This window comes from Abramis brama (assembly GCF_963993115.1).
Source record: "Abramis brama genome assembly, chromosome: 1".
In the NCBI taxonomy this organism is placed as follows: Eukaryota; Metazoa; Chordata; class Actinopteri; order Cypriniformes; family Leuciscidae; genus Abramis; species Abramis brama.
Window position 1 is genome coordinate 49,025,162 of NC_139963.1, and position 21,374 is coordinate 49,046,535.

At 36.3% G+C, this 21,374-nt stretch overlaps 1 protein-coding gene across 1 annotated transcript; it reads right to left on the reverse strand.

Moving 5' to 3' along the window:
• Window positions 1-10,929: 10,929 nt before the first annotated feature.
• LOC311081381 (E3 ubiquitin-protein ligase TRIM35-like) lies at window positions 10,930-12,163 on the reverse strand (the record flags this gene model as incomplete). Its single annotated transcript, XM_084111923.1, has 4 exons — window positions 11,971-12,163; window positions 11,361-11,591; window positions 11,264-11,286; window positions 10,930-11,182 (listed from the first exon to the last, which is right to left on the reverse strand). The coding sequence occupies exons 2-4, from the start codon at window positions 11,466-11,468 to the stop codon at window positions 10,930-10,932; spliced, it is 384 nt and encodes a 127-aa protein (XP_083968049.1). The 5' UTR covers window positions 11,469-11,591; window positions 11,971-12,163.
• Window positions 12,164-21,374: the final 9,211 nt, after the last annotated feature.

Here is a 21,374-nt window from a genome sequence, read left to right on the forward strand (position 1 = left end):
AGCGGCTACATGTGGAGACTGTAAAGTTCCATTTTGTAAAACATCTTTTGCCCAAAATGTTTTTTCTGTGAAAGGAGCCAATTTGTGGAACTGCTATGGCGTTATTTTTTAGTCAAAAGTTATGAGCGTGTAAGACATGCTCACGAGCACATTATGTTATTTCACACGTGCAAAAATTAACCTTCAGCTGGCATGATAAAAGTACTCGCGCACAAATTCAACAACCGAGAGGTGTACAAGTAGCTGCGAGCGAGCGCCTGGCATACTCTCATAGGTTAACTCTGCTTGTACAGTGGAATCCTGCTCGCGCGCAGCGGGCTTCTGCTCGCGGAGAGCTGTTTTGCTCGCGCAGTGGATTTCTGCTCGCTCAGCTGATTTCTGCTCGCTCGAGTCTACATGACTTTTGACAATTTGGGGGCGGAAACCAAGGAGGGCACTGACCCTCTTATGATTGGTCACTTTCATCATGGAAAATCTTGGGAAATCCTAACCCCGCCCACCTTCTGACGCAGCGCCCGTCACTCAGCTCGCTCTGCTACTCCAGCTATCTCTGTGTATATTTTAGACAACGAAATATGTGATAAAACACCATACTAACTATTTTCGTTTTCATTTAAAGAAATCTTAAACATGATAGCCACACAAATGTGGTTCAGGCAACGCGTGTTGATTATATTCACTGTTTGCCTATTTAAAAATAGAAAGAAAAAAAAAAAAAAAATATATATATATATATATATATATATATATATATATATATATATAAAACACAAACCTGCCTCTTTTCGTTTTAAATATAATATAAAAACATTAAACATTTTAATATGGTCCAGGCAATATGTGCATTTGTACCAAACAACAGATTTTGCAGTAAACAACATTACAGTTTTAATTTTTTTTACATACAATTATTACAATTTAAAATGACAAAACTCAACCCAGTCTCTTTTTGTTAAATTTCAGTTTTTATCAATATTAGCCATTATAAAAGTATCCACCTTTTTCTGCTCAGTCTAAACAATGCGCGCTGCCATGACGACGACTCCGGTTGCCTACTTCCGGTTCGTAGCTTGACCTGTACTAGCAGCGAGAGAATGAGTTCAAGCTGAAGCTCCTCATGTAGAAACTGAGTGTTTCGAGCATAAGATAAGAAGGAGATAAGAATTTATTTTCTAAAGAGCCGTGAGTCAAAAGAACCGGCTCTTTTCAGTGAGCTGAGTCAAACGAGCCAAAATGTTTTTCACATCTGTCATGTTAACATGGACAAAAGACAATCTCACAACAACATCACATCCTTTTAAAAATAAAAACAGTACAGTATACAGTAGTCATAACTTAGAATTTTATTATAATTGTATTTCATATAATATACAATAATGTAATTTTTACTTGTCCATAACAACCCGAAAACTTGCCTGCTTGCCTTGCACATCTAATTAATGGGCAAAGTTTTCCGACTTTTTTTCTTATGCTTCAGTTTTAACGCTAACCACTCTAAACGTTTACTTTATTGAATGTATCTGATACGGAACCGGACATGGGCATTATCTCCTTCTTATCTTATGCTCGAAACACTCAGTTTCTAAAAAGTTTGAAATCTTCTTTGAATTGTTAAAACAACCAACAACTGCACATGAGGAGCTTGAACTCATTCTCTCGCTGCTAGTACAGGTCAAGCGCTACGAACCGAAAGTAGGCAACCGGAGTCGTCGTTATGGCAGCGCGCATTGTTTAGAGCAGAATAAGGTGGATAAGTAAAAGGTATAAGAAGCTATACAAATAAAGCAAACAATTCAGTCAAACATACAAAGTCAGCGCTCTAGTCTAACCATACAACGGTAAAGTTAAATAGCTTATATGTATAGCTTTATTTGTATAGCTTCTTATACCTTTTACTTATACTTTTATAATGGCTAATATTGATAAAAACTGAAATTTAACAAAAAGAGACTGGGTTGAGTTTTGTCATTTTAAATTGTAATAATTGTATGTAAAAAAATTTAAAACTGTAATGTTGTTTACTGCAAAATCTGTTGTTTGGTACAAATGCACATATTGCCTGGACCATATTAAAATGTTTAATGGTTTTATATTATATTTAAAACAAAAAGAGGCAGGTTTGTGTTTTATATATATATATTTTTTTATAATTAGGCAAACAGTGAATATAATCAACACACGTTGCCTGAACCACATTTGTGTGGCTATCATGTTTAAGGTTTCTTTAAATGAAAACGAAAATAGTTAGTATGGTGTTTTATCACATATTTCGTTGTCTAAAATATACACAGAGATAGCTGGAGTAGCAGAGCGAGCTGAGTGACGCGCGCTGCGTCAGAAGGTGGGCGGGGTTAGGATTTCCCAAGATTTTCCATGATGAAAGTGACCAATCATAAGAGGGTCAGTGCCCTCCTTGGTTTCCGCCCCCAAATTGTCAAAAGTCATGTAGACTCGAGCGAGCAGAAATCAGCTGAGCGAGCAGAAATCCACTGCGCGAGCAAAACAGCTCTCCGCGAGCAGAAGCCCGCTGCGCGCGAGCAGGATTCCACTGTACAAGCAGAGTTAACCTATGAGAGTATGCCAGGCGCTCGCTCGCAGCTACTTGTACACCTCTCGGTTGTTGAATTTGTGCGCGAGTACTTTTATCATGCCAGCTGAAGGTTAATTTTTGCGCGTGTGAAATAACATAATGTGCTCGTGAGCATGTCTTACACGCTCATAACTTTTGACTAAAAAATAACGCCATAAACTGCCTTCCTACAAATATAAAGACTTTAACTAAACTGTCCACCTTTAAAAAACGAACAAAAGCCTGGTTCATAGAGCAGCAGCAGTGTGATCATGCCATATGAGATGTGTAGCTGGGTGTATGTGAGGTGTGCATCTGAGTTCGAGTGAATGTGTTTATTTATTATACTTATCTTTATTGGTGCTAACTGGTTTCTGGACATTTCATTGTATTCGCTGTAACTTTTTTTTAATTTATTTTTTATTTCCTCATTATCTTGACTGTTAAAAGCTCTTCTAGGGACAGGTGTTGCAAATTAGCCATGGCTATAAACACTGTGATACATGCATTGGATTGTTCTTTATGTAATAATCTATGTTTATTTTGTATCTGTCCCTATTCAAATAAACAACAAATAAATAAATAAAGACTAGTTTAAAACCACAATTAACCCTCTTCTACAACTTTCACTTAGGAGCAAAAATCTGCCTTTAAACTTGAAAGAAATAAAGATTTGACATATTGTGATAATTATCGATATTGACTGATATAAAACAATTATCGTGATAATTTTTTTTTGGCCATATCGCCCAGCCCTACACACACGTTAAAGTCTCTCCTGTCTAAGTTAGTTTCCTAACAGCCATGATGAGCAACAGGACATCTGGGTGGTTGCTTGCTATCTGTTTCACATTATTATGATATATTAAGTTAGAATTATAAGAAAGTACCTCATTATTACCTAAAATTTTCATTATGAGAAAGTATCTCATTGTTATGAGAACATTTCTCATTATGAGATGTTAAGGCATCTCGTTATAATGCAAACGAGAAAGTTTCTAAATATTATAAGATACTAAGTCATAATTATGACAACATTTCTCATTATTGTGACTTACATATTTATATTATTCACGCAACTGTGATGGAAACAGGCTTCCATACTTTGTCCCACCGACATCATGTGACTAAAACTATAAACTATAGATGAATATAAATCAGCTTTCTGTTTCTGACATATGCTTGTTATTATTAATTTCAGCAATTAGTTGGTGCAGCCCTAGTTCATTTAAGTTGGTTTTGATCATTAAAAACAATAGAAGAGAAATTGTTTGTTGCTGTGGCTTCAACAAAATTTGATTATCCATGTTATACTGTGCGATTTGAAGATCTTGAGTTACAGGATGTCACTGTTCAGGGGTCTGTTCTTCGTACGTCGCTATTTCAGTTAGCTGGATTTGATTGTTGAAGATTTGGCATGATCTTGGATTGTTTGTTTCTTCGACGCTCATCTTGGACTTGCTGTCATAGCAACAGGTCCGTAAGCTTAAACCTGCTCGGGAGCCGCTTATTTCATGTAAACAAGATTAGATTGCGGCTTTATATGATACGGGAAGTCCTTTAGCGCAGCGCGATAGTGTACTTTTTAAGAGATATCGTTTTTCTCGTGACTCGTGAGAGTGTAATTTACATCATTCATTTGTTGGAACCACACATCGTATATTTGACTCATCTGAGTCTGGCTTTAACTACTGCACAAACTGTGTGCATTATTATCTTTGCAAGTCCCTTATGGAACAATAAGGGAACAACTTATTTTCCCTGGTTTCATGTCTCTTGGTTTTTGGATTTCTTGCCTGTTCCCTGGATTACTCTTTTGCCTCTGACCCCTGTTTTGTTTGTTTGTTTGTTTGGACTGCCTTCCTGTGTTTTACCCTCTGCTTGTGTTGATTACGATTCTGGATTATGCCTTCTAATAAAGCTGCAATTGGATCTCAACCTTTGTGTCTCGGAGCAGTTCGTGACAGAAAACTTCGCCAAACCAAGATCCACCAGTGACGACCAACCATGAATCCAGGAGCACAGATTATGCGTCTCCGTCTGGGAGACCGACCCATAGAGGAATACATGAAGACAAAAATAGCATTACATGTAATATTAAAAATGTGTTATCATTTATTGTGTACATATATTGCACATACATGTTCCCAGATAAATGTGAATGTATGTTCACACAATGAGTTACAACGGATCTCTAGGTCCCAGCAGGCTTTGCTTCTGACTGTTAAAGGGGTCATATAATGTAATTTTTGTACAAGCTAATATGATTCTTTAGGGTCTAAATTAAAAGTTTGGAACACGAATAGTTGGTACCGATCCTTTTTTCAGGAGAAGCTTCTTAGCAAAACCAGCTTTATACCGACCCTCATTTGTAAAGCAGTCTGGTGTGTGAAATGATTCGCGCAAACATGAAAGCATTGACGTTGATCGTGGGGAATATTCCCTTCGAAAACAAACTCAGCCACTGCGTCTTCAGCTGTACGGATTTAGGAACGACTGCTGTGTTCGTTATTACACCCAAGAACAGAACAGCACAATCGTTTAGACGCCATTCTACTCAGTGCTCCAGCTATCAACAATGAACGCGCCGGTCCGTGCGGGCTATGATTGACAGCTCGCTCACGAGCGAGGGCGGGTCTGTGTTGAAACGCTGCTGTCAATAAACCATCGTGGGAGGGGCGTCGATTTTGTGACGTCACAAAATCGAACAGCTTGATTAGAGAGAGGGGAAAACATATAAGAAGGTAAAAAAAAAAAAAACACTGGATGGATTTTTATCATTTTATGATGGTTGTGTACAGGCACTGCCAACACACATTTCAGTACAATCAACTTGTAAAAGTGCATGTACCATTATATGACCCCTTTAAAGGAGAGCAAATGTTAAAATTAAGAGTTATTTAATGTGTTTTGGTCAATATTAATATAGTTGGTGATATTTGACAACATTGATTAATGTTCTATTATTTTTGGAAATTAAAATGTTCCCTTTCAAGGGAACTCGAGCTGAGCTGAAACGCTGCGGGAACGCCCCTGTGTGAGTGCGTCATGAAGTACGTATGGAATCAATCCAGTGGCGAGACGGAACGTCATAGGCGGGTGACGTCATCGACCAGGAAACTATAAAGCACACCAAAAAAAAAAACCGCGCTAGCTTCTGTGACTTTAGCAAGCGCTCTGTGTGTGAATCATATTGTCTCTATATTGTCGAAGTGTTTTTGTCTGTCTTTATTGTCACTAAGCAGGAGTTTTTCACATATATATATGGGACATTCTACCAGAAACGTACATTATCTGTCCTTGAATTGTTACAGTGAATAAAAAAGTATTTCATCCAAAAATTTCTAAAACTGGCTCATAGTTGATTTCTGTGAGTTGTTCTGTAAAGGAATATGACATTCATTAGGTTCTCAGATATTTTTTTCTTTATTAAAAACACTTTTGAAAATTACAAATCCTGTCAATGTCCTTGTCCCCAGCTTTCATAGTTTTGTTATGCTACAAACTGTTATTTATTAAAAAAAAACTCATCAATAACAAGTTTAAGCTGTTATCATTCACATCAACTGATCAAAAACATGAAATTATACATACATTCTACAAATAAATTCTATTTTACAACTGTCCCCATGTTTTGGTCAGTCCTGTCACGTTTACATACTCTACATAACTCTACATAAAATGTGTGAAATACGCCTTTAAGGGTATCACTCAGAGGAAGTGACATCATTTGACCCAGGTGAAGCTTACATTAATTAAGGCTGAATTCTGTCATTGAATTGTATGATTTTAAGCTTGTTTTTGTATATTTTTTTTAGGAAGACGAGCTAAAGGGTCAGGCCCTGTCACGGTTAAACATTCCAGAAAATAATGAAAATGTTTTAAATCCAAAACTTGAAATTCCTTGCTTGCATGTTAACAGTTTTTATGCTAGCATGCTAGCAGGCTGAGTAATGGCAGTTTAAAATGGCCAACCGTCAGGCCCTGTCACATCAGGCCCTGTCACATTCCCGTGTGACACGGCCTTACAAATTAATGTTATTGTTCTTTTTTATTACATTTATTGCATATTTTATGTATTTAACGCATGCAATAGTAAAATGAAGTCCAAGGTGCATGATTTTTATACAACTGTGGCCATGGAAGTGATTTAAACACCTGAATTCAATTATTTGGAGGGCTGTCCCAATACTTTTGGCAATATTATGTATGTCCTTGGCTGAATTTAACCATAGTCTAATATTACATTAACATTAAAATTATAATAATAATTTAAAAAAGAAATGCCAATCAAAACTTAAATAAAGAACACAAAACATAACTTTTTCTGCATCATCAAAATCCATAAAGTCAGTCCTGTCACAGTACCGTCAGTCCTGTCACGCCATGGTCAGTCCTGTCACACAGGAAATATGACAAAAGTGTACTATTTGAGGAAATATTAATTAATTAATCTCTTTAACTGTGTAGATGAAGGTGGGGGTATATATCCACTACTATGTTTTTATAAAAATCTCCTATGTAAAGTTAGTTATTTTACAACTATATGAGTGCCTGGTGGGTATTCTGTGATTTTGTGTACTACAGTTGACCGAAAAGTTACTTATATTTCTTAAATGAATTATAAAACCATGTTAGATACAATCAGGGACATGTGATCAATAAGAAAATGCTATTTGTATCAAAGAAATTCATTAGGAAACCATTCTGATATATACAAATTTGTCTGTGACAGGGCCTGACATTTTAGGGGTGAAATGCGTATAAAAATGTATTTTATTTAATCATAAAAACATGCTGAGATGGCATGATATGTGTTTCTCATAGTTTAACATGTCCTCCATATGTCTCAACGTTCAGATTTAAGAAAAATATATTTTTTCCCCCAAGATTTTTTTTTCTGGAAATGTACGTTTCTGGTAGAATGTCCCATATATTAGAAAAACTACATATAGAGATGGCGAGTGAACAACAATACAGGCAGTGTGTTCATCCTTGCACTCGCTATATTACGGGTAGGGATACACACCAGCTATGTGTTGTTTGTCCGGGAGTGCAGCATGCCCAGTCAGCTCTCGAGGGAGCTGATTGCGAGCGTTTTCCTCTTCGAACGCTGCGCTCCCGCTGATCACTCTTTGAGGAGGGTGGTTCGGTTCGTGCTCCCCACGGCTCGGGTCCCGCTTCTGTCAAGGCAGAGCGGCGACATCAGTCGTGGGGTTCGCAAATGGATCTGACAGAGGGGTTTGAGACGGGCTCTCCCTTATCTCAGCCTTCACCTGTTAGATCCAGTGCCTCAGTTCCGGGTTCGGAAGCACGCGCTGCGGTTTCTTCCCCCCGGGCTGAGGTCCCAGTACTGCAACTATCCAGTTCTGAGGAGCTGGATGTTGTTAGTATTGGTACAGGAGATACTGAGGACTCGTCACCCCAATCTCCTGCAAGTGAGGAATTAATGGAGGTGCTCACTAGAGCTGTGCAAAAAATAAATATTGAGTGGCCAGCAGATAGACAGGAGTCTAGAACAAAATCTAAACTAGATGAATGTTTTCTGCCCTCTCGTTTGCAGCCTCCACGCAGGTGCCTACGGTTCTTTCCAGACCTCCACACTGAGGTGTCGAGGTCCTGGAAAAGACCAGTTTCCTCACGTATTTATACACCTCAGACTTCCACATATTCCAATATTGTTGGGGCTAGTCAGTACGGGTATGGGTCGATGCCGAAAGCTGAAGAGGCACTAGCTAGTCACCTCTCACCTGAGTCGGCGTCATCATTTAAGGCACCTATGTTACCCACCAAGCCACTTCGTAACACTTCGGCTTTGGTGGGCAAAGCTTATTCGGCGGCAGGTCAGGCGGCGGCATGCCTTCATACAATGTCTATCTTGCAGGCATACCAAGCTGATTTATTAAAAGATATGAGCGAGAGTAAGGAGGTCAGTACAGATACTGTCAGAGAGTTACGTCAGTCAGCAGATCTCGCCCTCTGTGCCACAAAGGAGATGGCCAAATCAGTCGGCCGTTCTATGGCAGCCCTGGTGGCCGCGGAGAGGCATTTATGGCTAAATCTTTCTGGCAATGAAGGAGAGAGAGAAATCTTTTCTCTTGGACGCCCCACTTAATCCTGCGGGCTTATTCGGTGACTCAGTGAACACAGCGTCTCGCGCTCCCCCACAGAAAGAATGGGACGCAGCGCGGCGCTCTCAGATGAAGTCTTCAAGGGGTAAAACTGATCTGAGGACAGTTATTATTGCCAAGAAGGCTTCGTCTAAGAAAAAATTCTGACGCTCCGGTTACGCTATTCAGTTCAGGTCTCGTCCACCTCGGGTCCTGTCCACAGTGGATTCATACAGGTTTGAAACAACATGAGGGTGAGTATATAATGACAGAATTTTCATTTTAAAGTGGAGTATCCCTTTATGGGTGTGCCTAGGGTGTCTGGACAACATATGTACTTGTCAGTGCCCTGAGATGGTACATTGTGCCAATGTTCTGTGTTTGCTAGGTGTTTATCCTCATATTAAAATCCGTCTTACCTTATATGATGAAACCACTTCACCGATGGGTCTGAATTTATGATTGTCATGTTTCTGTGAATTGATACACACGACACACACAGGCTGTTTGTCCTCCAGACAGAAGAGTTTGAGTTTCTCATTGTGTAAACTGCAGATCTCCTCAGACCCTGATGAACGTCTCATTTCTCTCCTTCAGGAACGACTCACACAAGTTCTTTAACACCAGATTATTTGAAGGCTCATGTCTTGACAATCTCCTGCAGACAGGACACTCCTGAGTTCCCTTGGTTCTCCAGAACTGTTGAAGACACTCTTTACAGACACTGTGACTACATGATAAAACAACAGGAGCCTTGAAGATTTCATGACACACGGGACAAGAAAAATCATCTTCAGATAGTGAAGCCATTTTCTCTGTTTGAGCTCCAGCAATCTGAACCTTACTCTCACTTTCTGAATTAAGGTTTCAAAAATTAAAAACCACAAGTCACAAAGATCTGTTATCTGTTCAGAAACAAACCTTTACAATCCTTCATGAAAGTGTTTCCTCTTAGTTCTTCATCGATTGCTGATTCTTCATTGCTTTAGTCAAGACATTAGAGTCAGTATGACAGAGCAGAAATAACAAGTCAGTCTCTTCCTGTGTTGTAAGAGGGTGGAGTTTCTGATCAAGTGAGTGTGTTTTTATAATCTTTCCCTCACATACTGTGGCCTCAAAGCTTCACCTTTGTCACAGTGCTGTTTGAGGTAAGTGTGAAAATAAACAAATTTATAAATAAATATATACAGAAGACATAAATACAAAAAAGTAAAAACAAATATGAGGGAAAAAAATACCATTATACATTCACTGTAAAAAAAATGTCATTGTTATCACAACTTTTTATCTTTTGTCAAATCAATTTAGATAATTGTGGTTCAGATTACATAATATTTTGAGTTTCTATACATGGGTATCAATGACGTCACCTTTTTGTTGTGGCCACCATCTTTAGGACCGTAGCGCCCGTGCCACCAACGTCTATGATTCCAGGGAAAATGGCAGAAACGGGCTGTGCTAACGTTACTCAGACGAAAATCGCTCATCTCTCTGATAAAGAGAGTTGGGCTGGTGAGGAAGAAAAATTACTAAGTTTTACAGAAAGTTATCAAATGTAAAAATATTTGTTAATATGAGTATTGTTATGAAATAGCATTATAATAATTTGTTGCATAGCCTAAACATTATACTTTTAATACTATTGTTTTAGAGATGAACTGATTGATCGGCTGGTGACCGGAATTGGCCGATTTTCACGTGATTTTCAGTCTGACATATGCCAATTTTATGCCGGTCAAATGCACTCAGGCGCCGCATGATTAACATCGCGCAAAATCAGCATCACACGTGCATCACACGGAACGCACATGTAGGAAACCTTGTGATTACGGCGGTTTCAGACCGCAAGCGCGAATGGCGCGTGAGCAGCGCGATTTATATATATATATGTATATATATATATATATATATATATATATATATATATATATATATATATATATATATATAAAATAAACTTATTTTTATATATATAAAATAAATATTTGTGTGTGCTGTAAAGTGGTTAGAAAAAATGAAATCAGAATCGGCTGAAATCTGTATCGGCAGGTCAAACTCAATGACAAATCGGAATCGGCCTAGAAAATTGTAATCCTTGCATCTCTGTAATCTTTCTGATTGGCTGGTATCAAACACCATCACATAATCTGATGTTCTCCTAGATGTTTTATTTATTTATTTCTACATTTGCCGAAGTATTGTCGATGGGTTCAATAACACATCCTGCAGAAGGGGGGCCTTGGCCAGAACCTAGTGGTACTTGGTGGGCCTTGTCATGGAAAAGTCTGGGAACCCCTGCAAATAATCTAGTGCTTTTGTGTCATGAAAACCCCATGCATGATATCCAGTGTGTGTGTAACAGCACAGATCTTTTGCAGACTCACTGTTTTGGACGATGTCCTGCATCTTCTTCCAGACTCTGAACGGCAGGTTGCCCAAGTATCGTGACACATGAATCAAAGCTCCAGAAGCCATCTGTGGATCCGGCTGTAAGATCTGGACTCTGGAAGAACATTCAGGAGTCAGAACTGCAGTGGCTTTGGATCAGAACCAGAGAGACCAGAGACACCAGCAGATCACTCACCTTTTCATTGAGACTGGAAACTCCTGCAGAACAAGCACACCATTTATCATCAAGAATTCAATCAATCAATCAATCAATCAATGATGTGAAATCAGACCTTCAGAAAGCAGAAGTCATTGGCTTTCATCATATCCTCCATGTCTTTGATTGTGTATGAAAGATCTGAGATGTGTGTGTTCATCTCCTCCAGCTTCTCCTTCATCATCTGCTTCTTCTGCTCCTCTTCCTCCCTCAGTGCAGTGATTGAAGCTTCTTCTTCATCTCTGAGAAACTGATGAAGCTTCTCAAACTGCTGTTTAATCTGACGCTCTGTGTGCTCAGCTTGAGACTGAAATCACATCACAAACATTGGAAGTATAGTAACTAAATATTTAAAAAACTTTTAAGATGTCAATTCATTATTTTAACAGAACATAACATATTTTCATTTGAAAAGACCTTACACAGCAAACCCCCCAGTTTTAAATTAACAGGCCTATCTATCTATCTATCTATCTATCTATCTATCTATCTATCTATCTATCTATCTATCTATCTATCTATCTATCTATCTATCTATCTATCTATCTAGGATTAGGGTTTAGATTAAACCAGGATTAGGCCTTAGTTTAATTAGGACATTTAAGTAGCATTTATAAGCATGCCCTTATCAGACCAAACAGTTCAGCTGTTCTATATGTGAAGAAGTCATTCAAATCGATCCTCACCTTGATGTGTTGAACTGTTTTCTCAAACTCTCCATTAATGTTGTCATTGTGTTTAAGTTTCTCTTGTAAGGATTTCAGTGCTGTATTGAGCTCCTCCTAGAATTTAAAGTGAAAATCTATAAGATACCAGAGAGTGAATGTGATTACAGAGAGATTTTTATGTAATACATAAGCTTAAAGGAATAGTTCACACAAAAATGCTGTCATTAATTTCTCACCCTGATGTTGTTCCAAACCCGTAAAGGTGATGATACATGTGGCAACTTTTTTTGATCAATATTGCCGAGCGATTGTTGCTTGGGCACTTTCCCATTGAGAATGTGCAACAAATTTCTATCTGGATCTTTTAGATCAGTTGTGGGACCTGCTGTGTCTCAAAATTTCCCAGCAAAAGTTGCCCTGTGTATCATAACCTTAAGACTTTCATTCATCTTCGGAACACAAATTAACATCTTTTTGATGACATCTGAGAGATTTCTGTCCCTCCATAGACACCCAGCAAAAACAGAACGTTGGCACAACGTACCCAACCTTCTAACAACGTTTTACCAACGGCGAAAAGGTTGCTATAACTACGTTGTGTGGTGAAGGTTGTTACAGCGTTGTCACAATGTTGACATTGAACCACCGTTGAGGGCCATTGCTTAAAGGGATACTCCACTTTAAAATGAAAATTCTGTCATCATATACTCACCCTCATGTTGTTTCAAACCTGTATGAATTTCTTTCTTCTGCTGAACAGAAAGGAATATATTTAGAAGAATATCAGTAACCAGACAGTTTCTGGTCTCATTGACTTCCATAGTATATATTTCAAGGCTCTGGTAATGGAACAAGAGGTAGAGACTCTGCTGCGAAAGGAGGCTATAGAACGGGTTCCTCCTCCCAGCAGGGAGTCAGGTTATTACAGCCTATACTTCATAGTTCCGAAGAAGGATGGGGGGTTGCGTCCAATTTTAGATCTGCGCCTGTTAAATCGCACAGTAGGGAGGCTCAAATTCAAGATGCTCACTCTCAAGCAGATCGTGTCACAAATCAGATCCGAGGACTGGTTTGTCACGATAGATCTAAAGGACGCCTACTTCCATGTCTCCATCCTTCCACAACACAGGAAGTTCCTGAGGTTTGCTTTCGGGGGCGAAGCATACCAGTATCGGGTTCTTCCGTTCGGCTTAGCTTTGTCTCCCCGCACATTTACGAAATGTATGGATACAGATCTGGTTCCGCTGCGACTCCAGGGCATTCGCATTCTAAATTATATCGACGATTGCTTGATTCTAGCTCAATCGGAACAACAAGCGGTTCGGCATTGAGATGTCGTTCTCACTCACATCAAGAGATTGGGTTTGAGGCTAAACGCCCAGAAAAGTGTGCTTTCTCCATTACAGAGGACCACTTTTCTCTGCGTAGTTTGGGACTCGAGGACGATGCAGGCACGTCTGTCTACTGCTCGTATCACTTCGATCCTCTCGGCGGTGAAACAAGCAAAGCTAGGCCAGTCACTCACTGTAAAACAGTTTCAGAGAATATTAGGTCTCATGGCAGCAGCGTCCAACGTTACTCGACGATGTCTTCGTGCCCTGGTTATGTGGAAAGAACCTTGGTTTCTTTCCCAAGGGCCCGTGCTGGCTTGCCATAGTAAGGGAAGACTCGATCAAGTGGCCACGTCATCGGGATAGTGACGACACAGTGGGCTGACGACACTACGTTGTTCTTAAAAGATGAAAAGCATTTGTCAAAGACTTTATAATCAATAAACTGACTTATATTTTATAACAAAGTCTGCCTCCCGGGCATTTATTTTAAGTCATTCAGCCAGAACAGACCACAGAGAAATCTTCTGTCCAACTGTATGTACAGTATGTTAAAGTGCTTATAATTTAGGTCAGATTCGACTAACCGGAGAATACTAAAAAATAAGGTAAGGGTGTCAAATTTACCACTGTAAAACAAGACATTATCATATGAATCGCATGAGCTCAAGCTGAACACATCTACTGAAAAAAAAAAACACAGAGAAGCTTAGGGAAACATGGCTACAATCATAAGAGTGTTTGTTCAATACACTTTATTCACTTTGATATTTCTGTCAGAAAAAAAAGAACAATGAATCAAGAGTCATAAAAAGAATGAATGAAGTGTGTGTTTGTGTTTTCCGCTATAGAGGACAGTAAAACTCCCTGAAATACTGATGATAAATGAAAAACTGTGTATTAAACAATGAACAAAACTGTATTTGTATTAACTAACTTTACCAAAGATAAAATTATGTAAGAAATATATTGTTCATTGTGAGTTAATATTTCAACTAATGTTAACAAATGAAACCTTATTGCAAATTTTGTGAATTACAAATATAGTGAATGTAAAAACATGGACAAAAAAAAAGAAAAAAGAGATATGGTCAAAACATCTGATCTGTGCATTAAGACTTGCAGTGTAAACGCAGCCTAAGTGGTTTTCTCCACTGCATGGATCTTCATGTGTTTCTCCAGGTAGTGTTTGAAAGCAAAACTCTTTCCACACTGATCACACGTGTGCGGCTTCTCTACGCTGTGGATCCTCTCATGTGCTTTCAGATTGGCAGACTGACTGAATCTCTTGTCACAGTGTGAACACTTGTAAGGTTTTTCTCCGCTGTGGATCCTCTGATGTGATTTCAGATTTGATAACTGACTGAATCTCTTGTCACAGTGTGAACACTTGTAAGGGTTTTCTACAGTGTGGATCCTCTGGTGTTTTTTTAAACAGTTTGCTGTTATAAAAGTCTTCTCACACTCAAAGCACATGTGCTCTCTCACACCAGTATGAATTTTCTGATGTACATGTAAATATGTCAGCAGTGAAAAACTCTTTCCACACACAGAACATGAATGTGGCTTCTCCTTCGTATGAACTGTCAGGTGTGTCTTCAGGACTGATGCCCTACAAAATGTTTTGCCGCACTGATCACATGTGAACGGCTTCTCTCCAGTGTGGATCATCATGTGACTCTTAAGGTGTGCTGATTGTGTGTAACTCTTCTCACACTGATTGCATGCATACAGCTTCTCTCCAGTATGAACTCTCATGTGACTCTTAAGGTGTGCTGAATTTCTGAAACTCTTCCCGCACTGATCGCATGCATGCGGCTTTTCTCCAGTGTGGATCATCATGTGAATCGTAAAATGTTGTTTTTGTTTGAAGCTCATCCCGCATTGATCACATGTGAACGGCTTCTCTCCAGTGTGGATCTTCATGTGAAGCTTAAGACTTTCTCTGTATGGAAACCTCTTCCCACACTGATCACATGAGAACGGCTTCTCTCCAGTATGAACTATCATGTGGCGCTCAAGACTATGTTTGATTGTGTAGCTCTTCCCACACTGAGTGCAGGTGAAAGATTTCTTGGCTCTTCTTTTCTTTAAAAATGTCTGTTTAGTCTTTGAGCGACTCAAAGGTTTTTCTCCAGGTTTGACATGATGTTCCTCCTCCACTTCACTCAGTTCTTCACTCTCCTCGCTCTCTTCCATCAGGTCTAACATGAAAGAAATTCATTTTCATTTTCAGTACATCAAAATAATTCTAAGAGAGGAATAAGAAGTGAGGACATAAGTAATGTAATAGACAACTGCTATTAAATATTATGATCATTTTGATGCATTTTTATAAATTATCTCTGAAACCTTCCATGAATGAGGTACATTGATCTTTCAATTATTATTTTCAAGACATTATAGGCACAAATAAGTGAGAAATCTTAAATATATTTTATTAATGACACAATTATGTAATGTAATATTAATTTTTATATAGTACTGCCTAGGGCCGTGCAATATTGACTATATATATATATATATATATATATATATATAGCGATTTACTCGTCAGTTACGCATATTCGCACCCTTTAGTAACAAATACAAATATAATCCTAGATATATCATCTAAAGCAATTACAACAAGTTTCAAAACAACAAAACAAACCATTTTTTAACAAAATAAATAAAATGAAGTCAAAGATTGTACATTTAAAGGTAAATTATTCCTATCTGCAGGAGCCTTAAACCTAAATGCTTTCTTCCCAGAAACTTTTTTAATTAAAGGGGTAAGAAAAAAAGAATGTGAATAATATCTTAAATTATATTATGAGGAATATAATATCAAATACGGTCTCAAATAATTAGGGTAATTAAAATGTACACATTTGAAAATAAATTGCATCCAGTGAAGATGCCTTCTAATATTGAGTGGAGATCATTTAAGTAAGTCATACATAATACAATGGTGCGTAAAAAATGACAATAACAAATCTACACAATTTATTATAAGCGGTAATAAGAGCCAAACGATTAGTTTTAGATGCATTCTGATAAACTACGTTTGCATAATCAAAGAAGGGTAATAGAAGTTGTGCAGCAAGTCTTTTTCAAACGTTAAATGTAAAACAAGGTTGAGATTTGTACAATACACTCATTTAACGAAGTATATAGTCAATGACAAACTATAGTTTGATTAATAGATTTTAATTTAGATATACGCTTTGCACCAAAGACCATGGTATGAGATTTAGCTATATTAAGTAATAAACTAGAAAAAAAAGTTTGTTGAGACAAACTTTAAGTTGGCTTGAGAAAAGCCGGAACAGAGAGTTTGAAGAAGTTAAAAGTAGTTAGAAGTTTTAAGTAAGAAAGAAAGAAAGATTAGTTAGAAAGAAAAAGAAAGATAGATTAGTTAGAAAGAAAGAAATATTAGAAAGAAAGAAAAAAGATTAGTTAGAAAGAAAAAGAAATAAATATTAGTTAGAAAGAAAAAGAAAGATAGATTAGTTAGAAAGAAATAAATATTAGAAAGAAAAAAGATTAGTTAGAAAGAAAAAGAAATAAATATTAGTTAGAAAGAAAAAGAAAGATAGATTAGTTAGAAAGAAAAAGAAAGATAGATTAGTTAGAAAGAAAAAGAAAGATAGATTAGTTAGAAAGAAATAAATATTAGAAAGAAAGAAAAAAGATTAGTTAGAAAGAAAAAGAAATAAATATTAGTTAGAAAGAAAAAGAAAGATAGATTAGTTAGAAAGAAAAAGAAAGATAGATTAGTTAGAAAGAAAAAGAAAGATAGATTAGTTAGAAAGAAATAAATATTAGTTAGAAAGAAAAAGAAAGATAGATTAGTTAGAAAGAAAAAGAAAGATAGATTAGTTAGAAAGAAATACATATTAGAAAGAAAGAAAAAAGATTAGTTAGAAAGAAAAAGAAATAAATATTAGTTAGAAAGAAAAAGAAAGATAGATTAGTTAGAAAGAAAAAGAAAGATAGATTAGTTAGAAAGAAAAAGAAAGATAGATTAGTTAGAAAGAAATAAATATTAGTTAGAAAGAAAAAGAAAGATAGATTAGTTAGAAAGAAAAAGAAAGATAGATTAGTTAGAAAGAAAAAGAAAGATAGATTAGTTAGAAAGAAAAAGAAAGATAGATTAGTTAGAAAGAAATAAATATTAGTTAGAAAGAAAAAGAAAAAAGATTAGTTAGAAAGAAAAAGAAATAAATATTAGTTAGAAAGAAAAAGAAAGATAGATTAGTTAGAAAGAAAAAGAAAGATAGATTAGTTAGAAAGAAAAAGAAAGATAGATTAGTTAGAAAGAAAGATAAGTTAAAAAAGAAAGATAAGTTAGAAAGAAAGAAGGAAAGACAGATTAGTTAGAAAGAAAGCAAGAAAGAAAGATTAGTTAGAAAGAAAGAAAGATTAGGTAGAAAGATTAGGTAGAAAGAAAGAAAGAAAGAAAGAAAGAAAGAAAGAAAGAAAAAAAGATTAGGTAGAAAGAAAGAACGAAAGAAAGAAAGAAAGAAAGAAAGAAAGAAAGAAAGAAAGAAAGATTAGGTAGAAAGAAAGAAAGAAAGAAAGAAAGATTAGGTAGAAAGAAAAAGATTAGGTAGAAAGAAAGAAAGATGAGGTAGAAAGAAAAAGATTAGGTAGAAAGAAAAAGATTAGTTAGAAAGAAAGAAAGAAAGAAAGAAAGAAAGAAAGAAAGATTAGGTAGAAAGAAAGAAAGAAAGAAAGAAAGAAAGAAAGAAAGAAAGAAAGAAAGAAAGAAAGAAAGAAAGAAAAGCTAAGGTAGAAAGAAAGAAAGAAAGAAAGAAAGAAAGAAAGAAAGAAAAGATTAGGTAGAAAGAAAGAAAGAAAGAAAGAAAGAAAGAAAGAAAGAAAGAAAGAAAGATTAGGTAGAAAGAAAAAGAAATAAATATTAGTTAGAAAGAAAAAGAAAGATAGATTAGTTAGAAAGAAAGAAATATTAGAAAGAAAAAAGATTAGTTAGAAAGAAAAAGAAATAAATAAAGAAAGAAAGAAAGAAAGAAAGACAGAAAGAGAAATAAAGATTAGTTAGAAAAAAGATAGAAAGAAAAAAGAAAGAAAGAGAAACAAAGAAAGATGGATTAGTTAGAAAAAGATAGATTAGCTAGAATGAAAGGAAGAATGAATGGTGGATTAGTTGGTTAGAAAGAAATAAAGATGGATTAGTAAGAAAGAAAGAAAGAAAGAAAGAAAGAAAGAAAGAAAGAAAGAAAGAAAGAAAGATGGATTAGTTAGAAAAAGATGGATTAGCTAGAATGAAAGAAAAAATGACCGGTGGATTAGTTGGTTAGAAAGAAAGATGGATTAGTAAGAAAGAAAGATGGATTAGTTAGAAAGAAAAAGAAAGAAAGAAGAAAGAAAGATTAGTAAGAAAGAAAGAAAGAAAGAAAGAAAGAAAGATTAGTAAGAAAGAAAGAAAGAAAGAAAGAAAGAAAGAAAGAAAGAAAGAAAGAACAGTGGATTAGTTATTTAGAAAGAAAGAAAAATAGATTAGTTAGAATGAAAGAAAGAAAAAATGATTAGTTAGAAAGAAAGAAAGAAAGAAAGAAAGAAAGAAAGAAAGAAAGAAAGATGGATTAGTTAGAAAAAGATAGATTAGCTAGAATGAAAGAATGAACGGCGGATTAGTTGGTTAGAAAGAAAGAAAGATGGATTAGATGGATCATTAATGAAAATAGAAAAAAAGATGTTGAGCCCTGTGGTACACCTCTTTCTTGAATAAATAATATTTAACGTCATATCACGATCATTGCAGTGTTTTTAACTAGTAAATGAACTAAATTAACATTTTTACAAGCATTATCTGTCCTACATGTTTCACTCAACCCTGTTACTTCTGACATGATTTTTCTCATTTCCAAAACAGAGCATTTCTTAAAACTAATATATTTTTACACAAACTGTACAGTGTTGTCCGCATTCATCAACTCTGTTTCCAGTGTTATTATAAGAAAAACATCTCTTTAACCCTCTGGGCTCTAAGGGTATTTTGGAGCCTGAAGAAGTTTTGACATACCCTGACATTTGTGCTTTTTTCAGTTGCTTAAAAACATCTTAATGGCTAAAGTCTGATTACACTGTATTTAACACAAACAGTGCTGCAGTAATATGTGAGCAACATATACATAAAACTTTGTAGTTTAGAGAAAATAACGTTTAAGCCTGGTTTTTGAACAAACTAGAATTTTAAGTCACTGAAATAAGGCCATATAGTGTTAGGGAAGGTTACTTTGAAAAGTAATGCATTACAGTGTTGCGTTACTCCCTTAAAAAGTAACTAATTGCGTTACTTAGTTACTTGTAAGAAAAGTAATGCATTATGTTACATTTACATTACTTTTTCTCACCTGGGCTGGGCTTGCTTGTTTTTGTTTTTGTTTTTTGTTTTTAAATAATATTTTGGGAACATGTAAAGACTCTTTCAAACCACAATTGAAATAAGCCTCAGGCTAAAGGAAATGCACATTCACGAGTGTACAGTAGAGGGCGCAGCTCAAACTAACCTTTCAGCTCAGCAGCCATTCTGGACTAGTGTTGCACGGTGTACCGATACTTCAAAAGTATCGCGATACTCGGAAATTAAAAACGTCACGATACCTAAATTTATCAGTATCGATACTTAAAAAAAAAATAAAATAAACGCCTCCCTATGGACGTCTGTGTTTTTTTTCTGACGCACGCAGCAAAGAACCTGCCGCTGTCAGTGTCATGTGACAAAACACTACAGCGAGATGGCTGCATGTGCGAGCACAAGTGGTCCACGACTCAGAAAAAGATGACGCGAGGAGTGACATATGGAAGTACGTTGCCTACCTTGCTCTGTTGCACGGTGCACCGATACTTCAAAAGTAAATCGGAAATTAAAAACGTCACGATTCCTTAATGTATTAGTATCGATACTTCTAAGAATGACCGCGTTCCAGATGGCCGGCGACACACTGGCTGCGTGTCGTGTCCGTTTTTATTTCGGCTCCCATGTTAACTGCCTGCGTGACACACGCGTCTGGGTGCAGCTCGAGACGCGCGGAAAACGCGTGCATGCTAGAAATAGAAGCGTGTTGGAAGCGTTTCCAGGCAAAATAGAATAGGAAAAGATGTTTCTATGTCATTTTGACACGAATACATATTAATAAATGACATTTTGATGTTTGAAAGTTTTGACATAAATACAATAAATGTTTTTTAAAAAAATATTATTGATTTTCAAATATTGCACCTCTCAATACAGAACGAATTATTCTGTAGCCTATTTTGCCGTCAACACTGCCGACGTTGTCTTTGCTGCTATATATTTATGTTTAACATGAAGTATAGGCCTTCCACAACTCTATCCCCATATGTCAAATATATCACCAATGAGGCTTATCATATGTTACCAATATTAAACATTGTTTAATATAATCGCTGTTCATATTTTTATTCAAAGTTCAGAATCAAGATAAAGCTCTTATGTTTCTTATGATAAATGAGATAATGCTGCTAAATTTCTATATTTTTTTACCTTGAATGTCATTGCTCTAATTTATTTTTTATATTTTGATATTTCATATTTTGTTCAAATGTTTTATATATCTGCTGTTCATATGTTCATTTATTAGTGTGTTATATGATTAGAATGTTGTCCCGGTTTTAAAATAAAGCACAGCAATGATATTTGAGAGTGTTTCTCCCTTTTCAGGAAAAGTATCGAAAAAGTATCGAAATCGCAATACTTGACTTGGTATCGGTATCGAAACAATAATTTTGGTATCGTGACAACACTATTCTGGACAACAGTGTTTTTTGGTAGTTTCAGCTTGACATTTAGAATTTTCATGTCCTGCTCTACGTTGTTTAAATAGCAAATGCATTTTCACCCATTTGATCGCTGATGGATGTGTTGATCTGAAAACAAGGTGTGTTCAGGCGCATTGTTGGTGCGTGGCTATTTTGAGTAAAACTAAAATAAACTGAGCCATTGACCAACAAAAACCTGGTCAGTAAACCTGGTCTGGTAATTTTTGTTAGTATTTTGCTAGTATTTTTTGTTATTTAAAGACCTTTTGCTTTAGATTATGCGCTTAGATTGTTAAAATA